Source organism: Condylura cristata, unplaced genomic scaffold (genome assembly GCF_000260355.1).
Source record: "Condylura cristata isolate star-nosed mole 26May11 unplaced genomic scaffold, ConCri1.0 scaffold00003, whole genome shotgun sequence".
NCBI classification, from domain to species: domain Eukaryota; kingdom Metazoa; phylum Chordata; class Mammalia; order Eulipotyphla; family Talpidae; genus Condylura; species Condylura cristata.
In genome coordinates, this window is record NW_004567104.1 from 20,245,318 (window position 1) to 20,260,382 (window position 15,065).

Sequence of the window (15,065 nt, forward strand, 5' to 3'; positions counted from 1 at the left end):
GATTTGGAACTTGGATACTCTTAATCATCACCATTTAGTCTTCTGGTTATGACAGAATTTGAACTGGAACAGACGTGTCTCCTGGGTAATTTCACTGTGCTTTCAAGGTACATTTCCATGCTACCTGCTTCCCCTGGAACCAGGCGCTTGCAGCAACCAAGCAGTTGCAGGAAAACTAAGCACATGTTGAGCTGAAGTTAAGCCAGGTAGCACCTGTTTGCTGAACACTCTGCAGGTGCTTGGTTCCAGAGGCGAGGTGAACATCAGGTGACATGTGTAACCTTCACCTTTTGTAGTCTTGCTAAGCTGATGAATAGTGTCTGTGATGTGTGCTGGCATGGTAAGGTGAAGCGGAATAAAGATGGTGCTTCTGTGTGGACACATAAGAGCAGTTACTGGTAAGGTGCTCAGCCATATTCTTTTTTTTTTAAAGATTTATTTATTTATGCATATACAGAACTGGGGTACAGGCCAGAGGTGTAGGGGCAGTGAGAGAATTCACCAGAGACAGAGTGGGGAGCAGAACAGGTTGACCGATGAAGTACACTGCTGAGGGGAGCAGCGGGCAGGCCAGGAGAGAGGTTTGCCATGCCACATGGTCACCTCCAGGGTGGGGATCGAACTCATGCTGAAGTGGCCTTAGCTTCCTAGTGCTGTGCTCCAACCTGCTGTGCCACCAGAGAGGGCCACTCAACCATATTCTATGGCGTGCAGTGGGGAAGTTTGACTACGTCCCATGCAAAATAAAGGTAATATAAGCCTTCAATATCAGGTTGAACAGAACATAAGGATGACTTCAGTGGGTTTGGCACGACGCACAAATGGGGAATCCTAACCGTTTCCCAGTGCTCAGCTCTGGGCTGTGAAAAGTCCCTGATGGACTATTCTTATATACAAAAATGAACTGAAGACCCAGGCAAAGTCATTTATTCATGAAACAAGTATTTAGCAAGAACTATCATAATCCAAGCCTTGGATCAAGTGCTAGGAACACACAGATGAGTGTGACACATTTCCTAATGCCTAAAGCTGAGTCTATGGAGGGAGTGGTATGTTTCAAACTGGATAGGAGCATAGGGAATAAATAATCTGAAGGATAGAATAGGAAAAGTTTCTTAGACAGGTGACATTAAGCTGGGAGGCAGCGAATGGGAGATTTTGCTAGCTGAAAACAAGGAAGGGCATTCCTCTCAGAAGGGACAGCTATTTGGAGAGACTGATTACCTTGAAAAGACAGAGCATGTTCAGAAATGGTGAAATGTTTAGAATGCAGAGGAAGTAGACACGAAGGGTAGAGAAGAGGTAGAGAAGAGAAATTCTAACATAGGTATGAAAAAGAGAATTTTAACATCAGCTGTCAGTCCTGGGAGTTAAGAGACAAGAGCACAGTGAAATCCAACAAGATTATCACACAAAGTAGCAACCCACTGGAAACAGTGCAATGTAGAGTCTAGTCAGGAACACATCAGGTATTATGAAAGTGATGCTTTGGGGTTGAATGGTTCTGAGAAAACTAGAATAATCCACAAACTGTATTAATCTCTATTGTGCAGGCCATGCTTTTGGGGGCAGTATGGCAGGCTTGTGGATGCAATTTGAAGGAAGGCAGTGGAGGTAGTAGGTGATGGAATAGAATAATTGGAGAGCAATGGGAACTTGGTCATATGGTAGAAAGGAGAGTTTTCTTGGAGGGCAATTTGATGGAAATGAAGCTTTAGGCAGGATATCAATGTTATCAGAGAGCCCTGAATTTGCATTTGGCTAAAGAGATTTCAGGGCTTGAGTGCTTGGAAATGAAGAGCAGGGGACAAACATTTACCTCAGCTCTGCAGATTGAGGAAGTTGGAAAAGTGACAGCTGCTGCCTCTTGAGTTGCCAGGCACCCAGGCATCTAAAGCTAAGTGATTTATATGCATGGTCTTATTTCATTTTCATAAGAAGTAGCAAGGGAGATACTTTATTATTTACATTTCACAGGGTAGAAATCAGGCTAAGAGGTTAGGAAGCTTGCCCAGATATCACAGCTGGTGAAGGGCATATTTTGGTTTTAAACACCAGATCTGTCACTCTCTCATCCACCCCCAACTTTTTATTTTGAAATATCCCAAATCTACAAAAAAGTTGAACTACAGTGCAACAAAAATTCACGTACTCTTCTTCTGGAGTTGCCAACAGTTAATAAGCTGTGCTTTAAGCCATACCACCACCCTTTACAGGACCATTTCCTTTAAGGTACTGTTAGGGAACTGACGGGTATAAAATGCAAACTCTAAGATCTGATACGTGGAAGTCACAGATAAAGGGGAGATTTATGGGGGGGGGGAGTCTCCATTGTTGACTTAGGAAAGCATGACAATGTGTGGACATCTTGGTGGAAGAAACAGAAGAGGAAGAACAGAGATGACTGCCCAGTTTCTGTCAGCAAACCAGGAGTAGGGGACTTATTGGCAATGGAAATGGATGATAGTCCCCAGAAGCCAACAATTAAGTGGAAAAAGAGCAACAAAGTTTGAAATGGAATTCAAACTCTTGCACTTATATCTATGCAAATATTTGGCCCACATTGATTCAGTGATAACTGAATGAAACTGCTAATTAAGAAAAAACATTTTGCATTCTTTTATTGCCTCAGTCCATAAAATAAGACTTGAGGCTAAATCGTGTTGTGCTCCCACCAGATGAAGTGGAAAAGAGTTATTTTTCACCTTCTAGATACATATTTATAGTCTCATTTTTCTCCTTCTAGATACATACACATAGCCCAAACAGAAGAAGTAAGTATGTAGGGCTGCCTGAAATAGTAAAACTTTGTATCAAGGTAAAAGCTGATTCCCACATACCTATGATTTCCTTTGCAAGATAGATACAATCCCATCAAACTCTAAATGTTGCATATGTATCGTTTAAAATCAGCCCTGATATAAAGTGTCATCTCCCCTTCCAAGTGATAACAAGCAAAGGACCACCAAAAGACTGAGGCCAAAGACCTTGTCTTCCGCTTTTAGCTCCAGATTTAAGCATCTGAACATAGAATTTCATTTAATTAATTTTTACTCCAACTGGCTCTGCAGGTGTTAGGACGCTAGGCAGATCCTCACCTTAAGAGAGCACACGCCATCAGAAATGATGTTACAAGGTTAATAATGTTTCACAGTGCTGTCCGGTTAGAAATAAATTACACACTTTACTCAGACGCTATTCAAGCGTCCCGGATTTCCAGATTCTCATCCGTCTGTCCCGTCACACAGCCAGCTGAGGTGTAATTGTCGGTATCACTCACACTGCCGTGAAGAAATCTATGGGCGGTATCTTGGCTCGCAGCCCGCTTGTCTACAGAAGGAAGAACACCGAACCCCAGACCTCGCTCGGGTCGCGAGCCGGGACCGCCTCTCAGCGGCGCGGGATGTTGGGGTTTGTAGTTTCCAGCGGCTGCCGAGGGCGGGGTCGGAGTCCGCGACTCCCAGGTCGCGGAGGGGGGCGGGTCGCCCGCCGTTTCCGGTCGCTGCCCGGCTTTGCTGGAGGCGGGGCGCCCTGCCTGCGCGCGCGAGGCCCTCTGGGAAACGGGGCGGTGCGAGCGGTGCGCGCGCAGCCCACCGGCAGTGGCGGCCGAGATGGAGGAAGGCGGCCGGGACAAGGCGCCGGTGCAACCCCAGCAACCCCCAGCGTCGGTCCCCAGCGGGGGAGACGAGAAATCGAGCGGCAAGGAGCGGCGGGATCCCGGGGACAAGGACAAAGAGCAGGAACTGGTGAGGCGCGACCCTGAGAGCCGGCGAGGGAGGCGGAGGGCTGAGTCACGGCGGCTCCACAGGCCTCGGGCCGGACTGCCGACTGCATACCCACGCCGGCGAGGGGGAGAGTGGGGCGACCCTGGGGGCTTCTGGCTCCCACCTTGCTGCCCACTGATTCTCCCTTCCGTGCTGTCACCTCCGCCGCTCTCACCAGCCTTTACCGCTGCCGACTGCGTCCTTAGGTGGACCCTGGCAGGACATTGTCACCCCCACTTTTAACAGTCGCATTTAAGCTTGCCTTCCCACAGGGTTTCCCCTTTCCTGCTCTTGCTCTCTTTCCTCGTCCACATGGTCCCTCTTGAGGATGCAGGTTCACCCCCTGCTTGTCACAGAGTGAGTGGGAGGAGGATGTGTTTGGGATTTTTTTTTTTTTGTCTTGACGAACATCTTCCCTTCAACCCAACAGTCTGAGGAGGACAAACAACTTCAGGATGAATTGGAGATGCTCGTGGAACGACTGGGGGTGAGTCAGGATGTTATCAGGAGTGGGCACATACTCGCTCTATTCTATTCTGGGGTAAGAATCGCTGTGTGAGGTATATTGGGAAAGCAGGGCTGTATTTTAGAGTCAGTGTTTTGAAAAGGCTAGTTGTCAAAGATAGTTGAAAGATGTTACAGCTTCTGGTGGATAAACTGTTCTTGAACTCTTATTGGGGTCATTTGTCTTTGTATCAGACAGTGTGCAGGGAATTGGGTCGTCACGATTGAATAGACACAGTTATTTTCTAGTTTTAGTTACATACCTCTGTATGATGAATAGAGAGGGATTGACTCCTTTTTGTCTGACCTTAACATCTCCTGATCAGGAGAAAGACACATCTCTGTACAGACCAGCCCTGGAGGAACTGCGAAGGCAGATTCGTTCTTCTACAACATCCATGACTTCAGTTCCCAAGCCTCTCAAATTTCTGCGTCCACACTATGGCAAACTGAAGGAAATCTATGAGAACATGGCCCCTGGAGAGAATAAGGTAAAACTATTTCAGAAACTGCTGGAGGTTTAGTTACAGACTACTTTTTCATCAGACCATTGGGGGTTCTTGATGAGTCAGAGGAAACCCAAGATACTTGAGCTCGAAGCTCAGTGAACAGCACTTATATAGTCAAAATACTCACATGTGAGCTAACAGTAGGATCGAATTTTCAGAAGATGCTGTTTTTTGTCAATTGTGTTGGATCATGGGGTTTCATTATTGTGACTTTAAAAAAAAAGATTTATTGGCCCTCCCTGGTGGCGCAGCGGGTTAAAGCACAGCACTGAGAATATGAAGCCACTTCCGCATGAGTTCGATTCCCGCCTGCTGCCTGCCCCGGAGGAGACCACATGGCGAGCCAGACCTCTCCTGACCCGCCTGCTGCTTCCCTCAGCAGTGTACTTCGTCGATCTGCCTGTTCTGCTCCCCACTCTGTCTCTGGTGAAGCCTCTCACCGCCCCTGAGCCTCTGGCCTGTACCCCAGTTCTGTATGCACAAATAAATAAATAAATCTTTAAAAAAAAAAGATTTATTTATTTATGCATACAGAACTAGGGTACAGAGACAGAGTGGAGAACCGAATAGGCAGATTAAGGCCCAGTGGATTAAAGCACAGCACTGTGAAGCCAGCTGCTGCTGCTTCAGCACAACTTCAGTCCCTGGCCCAGAAGTGCTGTACTAGAAATTTATATGTTACCTGGCTTAGCAGATCTCTCCTGTCTTGCCCTCTTGCCCATTGTTTCCTTCAGCATTGTACTTTGTTGATCTGCTTGTTCTGCTCCCCACTCTGTCTCTGGTGAATCCTTTCACCACCCCTTCACCTCTGGCCTGTACCACAGTTTTGTATGCATAAATAAATAAATAGTAAAAAAAGAACAGGCAGATTGATGAAGTACACTGCTGAGGGGAGCGGCAGCTGAGTCAGGAGAAGTCTGCCATGCCAATGTGGGTCACCTCCATGGCAAGGGATCGAACCTGTGCTATAGTGGCTGCAGATAGCTTCATAGTGCTGTGCTTTAACCCGTTGTGCTACCAGGGAGGGCCCTGGTTTTTAAAAATGTTTTATATGCGTATATTTATGTCATTCTTCATCTTGTACGTTTTTCATCTTGGTTGTATTCTCCTTTATTCTAGTTTACTTTTAACTTGGGTCTAACTTTAATTTTTATCTTCCCTTTAAATCTTAAGGATATTCATTTGTTTTATCTTTAAAATAAACCCCCAATTCAGTCATTTCTTTACCTATTCCAGAAATCTTTGACTCTCACCTGTGTGTACTATTGCAGTAGCCTCCTAACTGACCTTTTCCCTTTTGTCCTTGACCTTTTGTGCACAGCTTGTGCACAGCTATGGAGATCTTTATAAGCTATGAGTCTTTCCTGCTCAAAACCTTTAATAGTTTGATATTTCAGTTGGTATAAAATTAAAAGTTTCTTATTATTCTTTCTTCCCTTCACCTGTGTTGGTTTAAAAGGGGGATAGCAACACTTACCTTTGGTTGTCATGGGGTATAGCTTAGGTAACATACAAATTTTTGGTATAGCAACTGGTGTTTAGTTAACATTTAGTTTTGGGGTTAGTGACAGTGGTTTTGATTTCATGTCACACTCCTGCTTACCCTGGGTTTGACTTAATAGGGCTGGTTTCTTTATAGCGTTTTGCTGCTGACATCATCTCTGTTTTGGCCATGACCATGAGTGGAGAGCGTGAGTGCCTCAAGTATCGGCTAGTGGGTTCCCAGGAGGAATTGGCATCATGGGGTCATGAGTATGTTAGGTAAGTTCTTTTCTTGTTGGGATTTGAAGAGACTTCTGTAATAGAATTCTTGAGTTCTGGCTTAGAGTACTGTCTGTCTTGCTGGGCCACAATATTGCATTTTCCAGACCCTGAATTCCTTGACCCATAGGGAAATGTTTCCCATGAAGTTGTGCTCCTCCAAATGTCTGGTCCTATTTGTAGGCATCTGGCAGGAGAGGTGGCTAAGGAGTGGCAGGAGCTGGATGATGCGGAGAAGACACAGCGGGAGCCACTGTTGACCCTGGTAAAGGAGATTGTCCCCTACAACATGGCCCACAATGCTGAGCACGAGGCATGTGATCTACTCATGGAAATTGAGCAAGTGGATATGCTGGAGAAGGACATCGATGAGAATGCATATGCAAAGGTCTGCCTTTATCTTACCAGGTGAGTGAGCATGATAGGGAATATATATCAGGCCTACCCACTTCTCTCAGTTGTGACTATTGTCTCAGTACCTGCTTCAAAGGAAGCAGCAGACTATAGTTAATCTATTGATGTCTGTGAGCTTCTTGAGGTTTTTATTAGTTTCAGCAGCTAGTGTAGTGCCTGGTATATGGTATGTGTTCAATACTTATTTTGGGTAAGTGAACGTTTGGAACAGTCTAATTACTTCATTATTTTTACCTTTCTAGTTGTGTAAATTATGTGCCTGAACCTGAGAACTCTGCCCTACTGCGTTGTGCCTTGGGTGTGTTCCGAAAGTTCAGTCGCTTCCCTGAAGCTCTAAGGTTGGCGTTGATGCTCAACGACATGGAACTGGTAGAAGACATCTTCACCTCCTGCAAGGATGTGTATGTTGGGGATAAGTTGGCTGGGGAAGTCAAAAGCTCATGGATGGGGTGTTTGCATGAAGAGCTTGAGACCAAGGGGCTTTTCAGTGCCCTCCGTGAGTGGAGGCTTAGCAGATGTCATGGCTCTCTCTCACAGGGTAGTACAAAAACAGATGGCGTTCATGCTTGGCCGGCATGGGGTGTTTCTTGAGCTGAGTGAAGATGTGGAGGAATATGAGGACCTGACAGAGATCATGTCCAATGTGCAGCTCAATAGCAACTTCTTGGCTTTAGCTCGGGAGGTGAGACTTTACCATCAAAACTTCTTAGCTGTGATTCTACCTGGCATTTCACTTCCCTGACCATTCAGTGGGATAGCAGAAGGGACAGCTAGGGGAAGTGGGGGTGAGCACTGGTGACCCTCTGACTTCTCTTCAGCTGGACATCATGGAGCCCAAGGTACCTGACGACATCTATAAAACCCACCTAGAGAACAACCGTGAGTATCCATCTCTGTGTATGCAGGGACTGTAGGATTTCAATTATGCCCCTTGATTTTGGAATGATGGTTTTGGCCCAATATTTTTATCCCATAGTACCCTTTCTTCAGGTCACTGTTGGGGGCACAGATGGGGACCCTAAGGGGCCAGATCAGAACCAGCTGCCATGCTGGGTTCCTTTCTTGCCCTACTCTACGCCCGACTTCCTTTCTTTTTTCTGCAGGGTTTGGGGGCAGTGGCTCTCAGGTGGACTCGGCCCGCATGAACCTGGCCTCCTCTTTTGTGAATGGCTTTGTGAATGCAGCCTTTGGCCAGGACAAGCTGCTGACTGATGATGGCAACAAATGGCTCTACAAGAACAAAGACCATGGTATATAATTCCGTTCCTATCTTATTTTTGTGTTGCTTTAGTCAGTCTTGTCTTCCTAGGTTCATAACTTAGCTGACAGAGGAGTCTCTGGTGCAGCTTGTTAGTGGTTTTCTCAGGATAGGGCATTGAAGACTGATAGATTTTTCCTTGGTGTAGGAATGTTGAGCGCAGCTGCATCCCTTGGCATGATTCTGCTGTGGGATGTGGATGGTGGCCTCACCCAGATTGACAAATACCTGTACTCATCTGAGGACTATATCAAGGTTGGTCTGGACTACATCAAGTCCACTGATGGGAACATCTTTCCTTCCAGAGGGCTTCCCTTGCACTGGTTTTTAACTGCAGTTAAGTTGGACGGTACTGTGAGTTTTATGTTGCATCCCTTGTGGTAAAGAAGATGGAGTATCTTGTAAGAAAAATCTGTTTGCATTTTGTAGTCAGGAGCCCTCCTGGCCTGTGGCATCGTGAACTCGGGGGTCCGGAATGAGTGTGATCCAGCTCTGGCACTGCTCTCAGACTATGTTCTCCACAACAGCAACACTATGAGACTTGGTTCCATCTTTGGGTAAGGCTTCTTAGTTCTTGTAGTAGTGCCTTGTCTGTAAGCTATGGGAAAACAGGAACTGGGCCCCTTTCACCTAGAACTACCACTATACTTACTGAGTATTTGGCTTTTGGTGACTGCTGTAACGATGAATAACCAATTCTCTTCTTGACCCTTCCATGTCATATCTTTGGGCAACTGCCTCTGTTGGCATTTACAGACTAGGATTGGCCTATGCTGGCTCTAATCGCGAGGATGTTCTAACACTGCTGCTGCCTGTGATGGGAGATTCCAAGTCCAGTATGGAGGTGAGTAGTAGCTGTTACCATTTTGGGGAGGAGACTTGTATCCTTCCATTCTTTGTGGTGGTGAAAAAAGAAGAGTGGGGGAAATAGCATTTCTGTGAAATCTCTTGGAATTGGGGTTTTATGTTTCAGGTGATCTTAAGACCAAAGGAGCTAATAACATTCTGGCATTGAGTCCAGTCCCTTGGGATTCATGAAAAAGTGCCCAAATTAGAGTAGGGAATAACTTAACCCAGGTTGCGCTAGGTGATTTTCACTCAGCATTTCAGTCATCAGCCAACCTTAAATTTTTTTTTTACTTGTGCAGAGTTTTAGTGATGAGTAAATATAATGGTGTGGCCAAACATGTAGTTAGGAAAATCTTAGTTCAAATCCTACAACCTCTGCTTGTAAACTATATGGTCTTAGATACATGACTTACCTCTTTTTTTTTTTTTTGAGAGGAGGGATAGAAAAACATTTATTTACAAAGACATTTAGAGAAATAGAAATTTATTGGCCAATACATTGTTAGATACCATCCATCCTGTTAACAAGTGGTACTAGGATGTCAGTCAGGATCATAAAATAACTCGGTTTCTTTATGCTTCATTTTTGTCATCAATAAATGAAGACAAACGCAGGGCTTGTTGCTTGGGATTGTGAGGATTAAATGTTTATAGTTTGTAAAATAACTTAGTGGCTAAAACCTAGTAAGCATTTGGTGAAATGGTTGCTGCTTTTGTTATTTTTTTATTTTTATGTTTTTTAAAGATTTATTTATTTGTGCATACAGAACTGGGGTATAGGCCAGAGGTGCAGGAGCTGTGAGAGGATTTCCTAGAGACAGTCGGGGGGCAGAGAACAGGCAGATGAACGAAGTGCACTGCTGAGGGGAGCAGCGGGTGAGACAGGAGAGGTCTGCTGTGCCATGTGAATCACCTCTGGGGCCGGGGGTCGAACTGATAATGAAGTGGCTGCAGCTAGCTTGCAGTGTTGCGCTTGAACCCGCTGCACCACCAGGGAGGACCTGCTCTTGTTATTTTGACCTGTGGTGAGGCAGGAAATGTTACCTAGATTAGTGAGAGAGAGTACCTTACAGTGGACTTGGGAATTGATTATTTAGAATCAAGATAGGTAAATAAGTATTTTGACAACTATGCATAATACTGATTTTGTTACTTCAGGTGGCAGGTGTGACAGCCTTAGCCTGTGGAATGATAGCGGTGGGGTCCTGCAATGGAGATGTCACTTCCACTATTCTTCAGACGATCATGGAGAAGTCAGAGACTGAGCTCAAGGATACTTACGCCCGTTGGCTTCCCCTTGGACTGGGCCTCAACCACCTGGGTAGGGAATGGCTGTCCATTTAGGGAAAAGATGGGCAGTAACTGGATACAACAGAGGGTTTGTGTGTCAGACTATTGGACGAAAGCAAGTGTCCTCTGACCCCTTGGATTTGTCCTGTAGGAAAGGGTGAGGCCATTGAAGCAATCCTGGCTGCACTGGAAGTCGTGTCAGAACCATTCCGCAGTTTTGCCAACACACTGGTAGATGTGTGTGCCTATGCAGGTCTGTCTCTTTTTCATTGTGTTTCCGCAGGGACTCTGCACTTCTCTCTTGATGACCTTCATTTAGATTGTTTCTCTTTCTCATTCTGAGCTTTAATAGAGTCATTCTCTTCTGTTTCCAGAGTAAGCTTTTCTTTGGTACCTACTTATTCTACCCTGTTTTTACTTTTATATCCTGCCCCCAGGCTCTGGGAATGTCCTGAAGGTACAGCAACTGCTCCACATTTGTAGCGAACACTTCGACTCCAAGGAAAAGGAGGAAGACAAAGACAAGAAGGAGAAGAAGGACAAAGACAAGAAAGAAGCCCCTGCCGACATGGGAGCACATCAGGTTCTGTGGGCAGCCGTGCATGCTGGATGAGGACCTGAGAAAAGATAGCTGTGCAGGAGAGCAGAGCTTTCTTTATGTCCCTTTGGGCATTGCTTTGTGTTGAAATAGCATGAGTCTGGGTACTTTCCATGCAGTTTTTTCTTCTTAGATGGAACTTGAGTAAGGGGAAGGTTTTTTGTTCCCTGAGCTCACTGGATTGTGCTGCCTGTTCATTGCAGGGAGTGGCTGTGTTGGGGATTGCTCTTATTGCTATGGGAGAGGAGATAGGTGCAGAGATGGCACTGCGCACCTTTGGCCACTTGGTGAGTATCATGTGAAGAAATTGGAAATATGCTGGTTTTGATACCTGGAGTTCTCCCAGTGGAGACTCCTGATGGGTTTTCTTTTTTTTTTTGTAAAGATTTATTTATGTATGCATACAAGAACTAGGGTGCAGGCCAGAGGTGCAGGGGGTGAGAGGATCCACCAGAGACAGAATGGGGAGCACAACAGGCAGATTGGCTGAAATACACTTTGGAGGGGAGCAGCGGGCAGGACAGGAGAGGTCTGCTGCGCCTTGTGGGTCACCTGCCAGGCTGGGGATTGAACTCGTGCTGCAGTGGCTGTGGAGTGTTTCACAGTGCTGTGCTTTAACCCGTTGTGCCACCAGGGAGGGCCCCAGATGGGTTTCCTTGATGGATGTGTGATCTTTTTGCTGTGCTGGGTTCCTTTCTATAGTAGTTGAGTAAGGCCCCTCTTATCCGTCGGTCTGTTTGTATAGCAACTTATTTATGCTGCTTTTTGTGATAACCTTTTTTTTTTATTATTACCAGCTGAGATATGGGGAGCCTACACTCCGACGGGCTGTGCCTTTAGCACTGGCTCTAATCTCTGTTTCAAATCCACGACTCAACATCCTCGATACCTTAAGCAAATTCTCTCATGATGCTGACCCAGAAGTTTCCTACAACTCCATCTTTGCCATGGGCATGGTGGGCAGTGGTAAGTGTTGGTCAGTAAAAGGTCTCAACAACTTGGAAGAAGAAGGTTTGAGGTCCCTTTACAAGCCTCTGTAACGCTGAACATTTCCAGGTACCAATAATGCTCGTCTGGCTGCGATGCTGCGCCAGTTAGCTCAGTACCATGCCAAGGACCCCAACAATCTTTTCATGGTGCGCTTGGCACAGGTAAAGAACAGAACCTGTCTCCATAGTGTGTGTCGGGGGAACATCTGTGGTGGTGGTGGGGAGACACTGAGTGACATGAAGGGGACCTTGAGGTCAACCTGGAGGGAGGATGTGAGCAAGTTGTGGGATTTCCACGTCCCCAGGTTAGGTGATGTCTTTTCAGAGAGGACTCTCCACTTCCCCTTTTGTCTGTTTTTTCCAGGGCCTGACGCATTTAGGGAAGGGCACACTCACCCTCTGCCCCTACCATAGTGACCGGCAGCTTATGAGTCAAGTGGCTGTGGCTGGGCTGCTCACTGTGCTTGTCTCTTTCCTGGATGTCCGCAACAGTGAGTTTCCGTTGGGAATCTTACCTGGAGCACCTGGTCCTCATCTCCACCCTTATCAGAGCCACTGTGGTGATTTAAGAGAATGCCTCTGAGTTGTCTCTACCGTACTGGGTTCTTGAGGTTTCTTGGGCATGAGCTGGGCCTCACTAGGCTTTTGTCTCCTGTACTTTTGAATTGGCACAAAGAGATTTTATTTTCTTTTGAGGTTGAAAATCTGAGTCCAGTTTCTGCTCCTGGATGACTGGGGAGAGGTAGTTACCAAGCCCAGGGGCTGTGGGCATGGTCAGGAGGGGCATTCCTGGTTTGTGAATGGAATATAAGGAGAGAAATCAGGGTTCAACTTAGCAGGTCAGAGTTAGGACTAGAGTGGGTACCACAGCTTAGCTGCTCTGATGATGCTGACTATGACCTGTGTTCTTTCAGTCATCCTAGGCAAATCACACTACGTATTGTATGGTTTGGTGGCTGCCATGCAGCCCCGCATGCTGGTTACATTCGATGAGGAGCTGCGGCCCTTGCCAGTGTCTGTCCGTGTGGGCCAGGTGAGGAATTGAGGAGTGGAGAGGGCTCAGGTTGTATTTTTGAACTTGGAGAGTGGGTATTTGTCTGCTTCCCTGGACTGGAAGGGGCACCGGGTTATGCTGCTATACTCCCATCCAGAGTTCCTTCATCTCAATTTTCTTACCCTACAGGCGGTGGATGTGGTGGGCCAGGCCGGCAAGCCTAAGACCATCACAGGGTTTCAGACACACACAACGCCAGTGCTGTTGGCTCATGGGGAGCGGGCAGAATTGGCCACTGAGGAGTTTCTTCCTGTCACTCCCATTTTGGAAGGTTTTGTTATCCTTCGAAAGAACCCCAACTATGACCTCTAAAGGGCTCTGAGCTGCAGCTGGTATGTCGGGGGGGCCATCCTTCCAGCTGCCAGGGGTAGACACTGCTCCAGGTCTTTGGGGAAATTGTTACCTCTTATTCTTTTGTTACTAAGTAAGGAAATGTTGTTCAATAAAGACCTTTATCCCTGAGGTCCCTCTTTGTCTGTTTTGTGTAGTGTTGTGGCTGGAGCCTAGAGTGGGTGGGGAATGGATATAGAGGAACTGGTAATAATTTTGAGTCAAGGCTAGCAGAGTCTGCCCTGAATGGAAAGAACTAAGCCCCTTTTCTCTCTTCCTTCCTAATCTTAAAACAGTGGTTCATGTTTTGGGACATGAGTCCTTGAGAAGTTTTTGTAGGAACTCTTAAGATAACCTTCCATTCACATGTTGCGATGCCCTGAGGCTCCTAGACATGCACAGCCCCATCCTGCCTCCCCCTGTTGTGCACACGCACCTCAGGGTCCATTACTTCCTGACTTTGGCCTAAGGAGCCCTGCTCTAAGGCAGCAGAGTCAGCACCACTTTCAACTGGACTTCTGTGCTGCGGAATGAAAGGGGCATCTTAACCTCCTCTGATCCCCTGTCCCTCTTGGGAGGCTGCTGTTGATGAGATTGGATTGTGTTCATGTCTACTGGTTTTCCTTGTAGAAGGGTACAAGAAAGCTTGACCTACCTTCCTCTTAGTATAGCAATGAGGGGGGATGGCTTCCTTCCTGGAATGTAATCATGGGATCTGCAGTGCTCCTTCCTGCTGGAACTGGTATGGCTATAGCTACACTGCCAATTAAGGTCTGGATCTCCATGAATGCAGTGAACATGTGGCCCTGCTAAATAATCACAGCAAGCACTTATCCAACACTAAAATGGGGGATTAACATGTGAAATTACTGGTACTTATTTTTTAAGATTTATTTATGCATATAAGAGCTGGAATACAGGCCAGAGGTGGGGAGGGGGGGTTAGAGGATTGATCAGAGTCATAGTGGGGAACAGGATAGGCAGATAATTCTGAAATAACACTGTTGAGGGGAGCAGTGGGCAAGACAGGAGAGTTCTGCTGGGCCATGTGGGTCAGCTTCCTGCCCGGGGACTGGACTCGTGCTACAATGGCTGTGGATTGCTTCACAGTGCTGAGACTTAACTCCTTGTGCCACCAGGAAGGCCGGTGACTGGTACTTTATAGGTCTTCTATAAATGTTGAAAGACGTATATATCTGAGACCTCATAATTGAGAGATGTCATTCCTGTATTTTGGTAAATGTGATAAATGGTGGGGATTGCAAAGTCCATAACCTTAGTCATTTTTAAGTCTGTCTCTAGCTTTGGACCCTTGTGAAACCCTACTGTAGTCCAAAGTCTTGGCTAACGAGAAAAATGCCAACTTTGGATTGAGAGTCTCGTCATCCTTATCAGCATCTGGCAGCCTATATAAAATCTGTATAAAAGATGGAAGTACTTGGGAGTCAACAGACCTATGAAACCCCTTTAATGGGACCCTCTATGAACTTGAGTAATTCACTGCGTCTGATGAGTCTATTATCACCTATGTAACAGGGATATAATTGTTTTACCTTCTTGCCAGTGGTGTTGATGCTAAAATAAGTTAGTAATGTGTATAAACTGCAAAACAACATTAAAGGATAATTTTCTCCTAAAGCAATTACTAGTGCTTTAGAGTAAAATTTTCATAGTGACTCAACCATTCACATTTGGTCATTCAAACTTAGAATGGGTATTTGTCTGCTTCCCTGGACTGGAAGGGG

The 15,065-nt window shown here is 46.1% G+C and overlaps 1 protein-coding gene across 1 annotated transcript; it reads left to right on the top strand.

The window, feature by feature from the left end:
• Positions 1–3,470: 3,470 nt before the first annotated feature.
• Positions 3,471–13,456, top strand: PSMD2 (proteasome (prosome, macropain) 26S subunit, non-ATPase, 2). Its single transcript, XM_004675047.2, has 21 exons — positions 3,471–3,746; positions 4,195–4,251; positions 4,595–4,759; positions 6,417–6,538; positions 6,722–6,946; positions 7,195–7,353; positions 7,490–7,634; positions 7,771–7,831; positions 8,056–8,202; positions 8,359–8,465; positions 8,640–8,767; positions 8,967–9,054; positions 10,218–10,380; positions 10,501–10,602; positions 10,787–10,932; positions 11,151–11,234; positions 11,745–11,913; positions 12,004–12,098; positions 12,301–12,427; positions 12,851–12,969; positions 13,120–13,456. Exons 1-21 carry the CDS (start codon positions 3,612–3,614, stop codon positions 13,300–13,302), a joined length of 2,727 nt encoding a protein of 908 aa, XP_004675104.1. The 5' UTR covers positions 3,471–3,611; the 3' UTR covers positions 13,303–13,456.
• Positions 13,457–15,065: the final 1,609 nt, after the last annotated feature.

Excerpts from the sequence above, each read along its gene's own strand:
- PSMD2 (XM_004675047.2), top strand. The coding sequence starts at position 3,612 with ATGGAGGAAGGCGGCCGGGACAAGGCGCCGGTGCAACCCCAGCAACCC. Across the intron at positions 7,354-7,489 it reads TTCACCTCCTGCAAGGATGT|GGTAGTACAAAAACAGATGG; the intron begins GTATGTTGGGGA and ends TCTCTCTCACAG. Across the intron at positions 10,603-10,786 it reads AGATGTGTGTGCCTATGCAG|GCTCTGGGAATGTCCTGAAG; the intron begins GTCTGTCTCTTT and ends TCCTGCCCCCAG.